We start from the raw sequence: 3,948 nt of genomic DNA, 5'->3' as shown, positions 1-3,948 counted from the left end.
GATGCCATATTGTAAAATGATCTTTGAAGAAAAGGGTTGGGTTATTTTCAACTGTTTGTCTAGACCCATAGAAAATCACATTTGCATTTTTCAAATTTTTTAACTAATAAGACTAAAAAAAAGTGAAACTATATGCAAAAAAAAAAAAAAAAAAAAAAAAAAAAAAAAAAAACGAGGTGTATGGGGGGACATGACATGACATGCTGTCTTGACCAAAAACCAAATCTCATCTGACTGAGTACAAAGTAAAATAGTAAGTTGAATGGCTATGTAGTTTATCAATGGAATGGAATTTTATTTAATTCTTCCTTTTGTCTTGAAGAGAAAAGACTGGTGATCCTCCTAGGAGGCTAGAATGAGAATGAGTGTCATGTTGAGTGCTGTTGGCTTCTGCAGCTGTTGAGTCACTGGTATGTCCAGGACCGGGACCGATTAAGCTTTTGTATATGTTGAGAGCCTGAGCCATGATGCTGGCAGGGTTCGAAGCATTCATAGGAAGCAACAATGTCGTCCCCTATATACAATATTACAACCACAAACACAAACAAAATAAAATAAAAAGTAGCAAATAGCAAATAGCAAATTGCAAGCAATGCATGATGAATGCAAAAACCCACTCACCTCCTTTGCCACATTTCCAAAAGCATTGATGTATTGTTCTGCAACTCGCAAGCTTGCTGCCTGCAAACACCCAACCACCTTTCAGCTTCAACCATCACTCACAGACAGTCTAAACTGAATTTTCACATATTCCACAAGCACAACCAAAAACTGGACATGCTCAAAATAAACATCATCCCATTCCTATCCCTATCTATATAGACGAGTCATAAATCATACATCTTAAACCAAAAGACTAAACTATGCAACTACAGAACAGAGGAGCTTACCTCAACTCCTCCACTTTCTTTAAGGGCTTGAGAAACCAAAGCAATGCCTTTGTTTGTTGCTTGTGCTTTAGCCAAAATAGCCTCTGCTTCCCCTGAATTATTAACAAAAAATAATACCAACCTTAAAAAATCTCCATTTATCACCAATCTTACAATGCAACAGAACCCAACCCATTAAAATGGTAATTTTTGTATACTTCACATGATGACAAGTAAACCAGTACCCCACCATAAAGGCATAAACCCTTCTCCATACAGATTGATTGTCTTTCATTAAGCCCAACCGTATCTATCTGCTGAATACATCTAAACTTATGCTGCTTAGTTTATATGTCGCCAACTTACCCTGAGCTTCCAACATCATCGAGCTCTTCTTTCCATCAGCAATGTTAATGTGTGCTTGTCTTTCTCCTGAAAAATACAAAATTACAGACCTCACTTGTAATATAATATAACACACACAAGCATCTGGGTTTTATTAAATCTAAGATAAGATACAAACATATCAGAGCGTGGAAGGGTTTTATTACCTTCGGACTCAAGAATCTGGGCTCTCTTTTTACGCTCTGCTTCTGCCTGCATCTCCATAGCTGCTTTTACACCGGGTGGAGGAGATATATCCCCTATAGACAAAATACATTAGTGAAGAAAAAATTGGAGATAACAAAGTTTTGCCCTAAATTACCAACTTAAATTAAGTTCGACTAAAATAATATAAGTTACTTATTTCATATCGAAGACATTGCAAACCCCAATCTCTTGCAGCTTCATTAATAGCTATCTGCAAAAAAATACATTGTTACAGATATTAGTTCTATTCAAATTAATTTTCATACTACCAACTGTTTTTTATCATATTGATAAAGAGAGGAAGAAATTATTATTAAAATGAGATTTGATTATGTGTGTACTTAAGTGTTTTAAGCCATTATTTATCTTACAAAATTAAAGTGTACCAAGAAGTTTCCGAATTGTAAGAATATCTTTGCAAAGCTTAATCAATTCCACAACATAAATAAGCATCCAAATGAAGCAATTATATCTATTGTTGCATGAAACCCTAATGGGTTTCATAATACAATCATCTTTTAACCTAATCATGGCCTTCCACATAAATATGTTTCACCTGTCCTAGATACCACATATAATTACAATATGTAGAACACTTTTAAAGGATCATGTGTTCTGACAGTATGTTTTCTTAAAGGTCCTACTTCCTATACAATTCTGCTTTTACGCACACTGCACACAGATATATTTCACAAAAATGAGCCTAGCGCAGTACACTAAGATCATTCTAGTTAAAAAAATGGCATATAATAAAAACACAAATGGAATGAGAAACCCACCACTATCTTTACATTCAGTGTGTCTCTTTCTTCAAATGTTTTATCAAGAGTGATCTTGCCAAGCTCACTACGCATGGTTGTCTGTGCAAGCTGAATGACAGCATAGAGTGGATTCTCCACTCCATATGATGCCAACTTAGGGTCAACGATCTGTACTCAGGATATTCAAATACCCAGCAGAAATAATAATCATTAAATCGGTCAACTGGAATTTTGAAATCGTAAATCACCAATACTGCATCTGCATCACCACACCTTAACATAGAGCACCCCATCAATCAAGATGCTGACATTGTCCTTGGTAATGGCAGATTGATCTGGGACAGGAATTGCTTCTTCTTTGAGAGAATGCACATAGGCAATTTTGTCGACAAAAGGAATCAACAAGTGAATCCCAGGTTCCAAGGTCTTAGCGTACTTTCCAAACCTTTCAATCACGAAAGCCTTCTTCTCAGGTACTATCCGGATGCCCCAATTAACAGGTGGCGGAGTATCATAACTAAAAGTTCAATCAATCATAATGTCATTGAGCAACCAAATTCAAATTCATATATCCAAAAATCGTGATCATGACATGAAATTACGCGTGCCAAATTGTTTTTGTTAGCTTAACACGGAATCCACTAGCACCAGCATAGTGTGTGGCTCAAAATTAGCAAATAATTAAGAGTATATATGTTTGTATGGATATTTATGTAAGGTGGGTTGATATTACCTGTTGATGGGATCGCGAGAGGAGCGGAAATGACGGACGTTGGAGGGGGAGGATGACAGCGGCCGAAGAGGCGACGAGTGATTAGAGGAAGTGATAGATGATTGGTTGAGAATGGAAGATGATGATGTTGAGATTGCTCTAAACGGCGATTGTTGAGCCTTGTTGAGTGATCTGAGTGCGTGAATCGCGGTATGGGATCTCAAGAACCGATTCATGGCTATCAAATTGGTAATGGTAAGGAAAGGAAATAGGAACAGGAAGAATGGGGGTATTTAGAAAAAGCCCTAGTTAAACCCAAGAGGCAATACGTCGCTCTTTGTGTCTTGCTCCCCAAGACTAGTCTACGCTTCTAGTAAATCGGCCCATACAAAAGCATAAGTCAGTCACGTCCCACTCCCGCGGTCCCGCCCCATTTAAACCCAAAAATTCACCGCTACGTGCCACCGCGGTGTGCGGTAAATAATGTAGGGTCGGTGTGATGTCTATGCTTCAAGTAAATGTAGCACACGCTGCAGCGGTATATGATATTTGGAGGTGTAGTAAACCCAAATATTCACCACTAAGACCGATCGGTGCGGTGTCTACACTTCAAGTAAATGTACTGCACACTACGGTATATGATATAACACCGCGATGTGCGGTAAACACGACACCGACTAGACCTGACAATGGAATGAGTTTGGAACGGATCGGCCTTGATCCAAACCTAATAAGCAATTTTGAAATGTTGATCCAAACTCAACCCGTAACCCGTAGGGTTTTGAATAATTAAATCAAATACTTTTCACTAGATCAATGGATTTTCAACATTTTTATCTGACCCATTTACAATAATAAGATTATGCTATAATTATGCATTACAATACATATAACATGAATCGCTATTTATTCCAAAACAAACTTCAATTATAGTTTAATAAATAATGTTTTCAAAACAAAACAAATGTCTACTATTGCAAACATGTATGAGAAAATGTAGACATCAAAATGCATC

At 37.2% G+C, this 3,948-nt stretch overlaps 1 protein-coding gene across 1 annotated transcript; it reads right to left on the bottom strand.

The window, feature by feature from the left end:
• Positions 1–208: 208 nt before the first annotated feature.
• LOC145161735 (SPFH/Band 7/PHB domain-containing membrane-associated protein family) lies at positions 209–3,296 on the bottom strand. Its single transcript, XM_079081353.1, has 9 exons — positions 2,955–3,296; positions 2,495–2,738; positions 2,240–2,389; positions 1,614–1,671; positions 1,421–1,513; positions 1,236–1,301; positions 891–982; positions 622–681; positions 209–514 (listed from the first exon to the last, which is right to left on the bottom strand). The coding sequence occupies exons 1-9, from the start codon at positions 3,167–3,169 to the stop codon at positions 299–301; spliced, it is 1,194 nt and encodes a 397-aa protein (XP_078937479.1). The 5' UTR covers positions 3,170–3,296; the 3' UTR covers positions 209–298.
• Positions 3,297–3,948: the final 652 nt, after the last annotated feature.

This window comes from Lactuca virosa, chromosome 2, assembly GCF_052849685.1.
Source record: "Lactuca virosa cultivar CGN04683 chromosome 2, Lactuca_virosa_CGN04683_v6, whole genome shotgun sequence".
Classification (NCBI taxonomy): Eukaryota; Viridiplantae; Streptophyta; class Magnoliopsida; order Asterales; family Asteraceae; genus Lactuca; species Lactuca virosa.
Note: the sequence above shows the minus strand (reverse complement) of the source record. Positions and strands in the feature narration are given on the sequence as shown.

What these genes read in the sequence shown, in the direction of transcription:
- LOC145161735 (XM_079081353.1), bottom strand. Translation starts at nt 3,169, where the DNA reads ATGAATCGGTTCTTGAGATCCCATACCGCGATTCACGCACTCAGATCA. An exon ending in GATGATGTTGGAAGCTCAGG is followed by an intron (nt 983 to 1,235) that starts GTAAGTTGGCGA and finishes TTAATAATTCAG; the next exon opens with GGGAAGCAGAGGCTATTTTG. An exon ending in AAGAAAGTGGAGGAGTTGAG is followed by an intron (nt 682 to 890) that starts GTAAGCTCCTCT and finishes GGGTGTTTGCAG; the next exon opens with GCAGCAAGCTTGCGAGTTGC.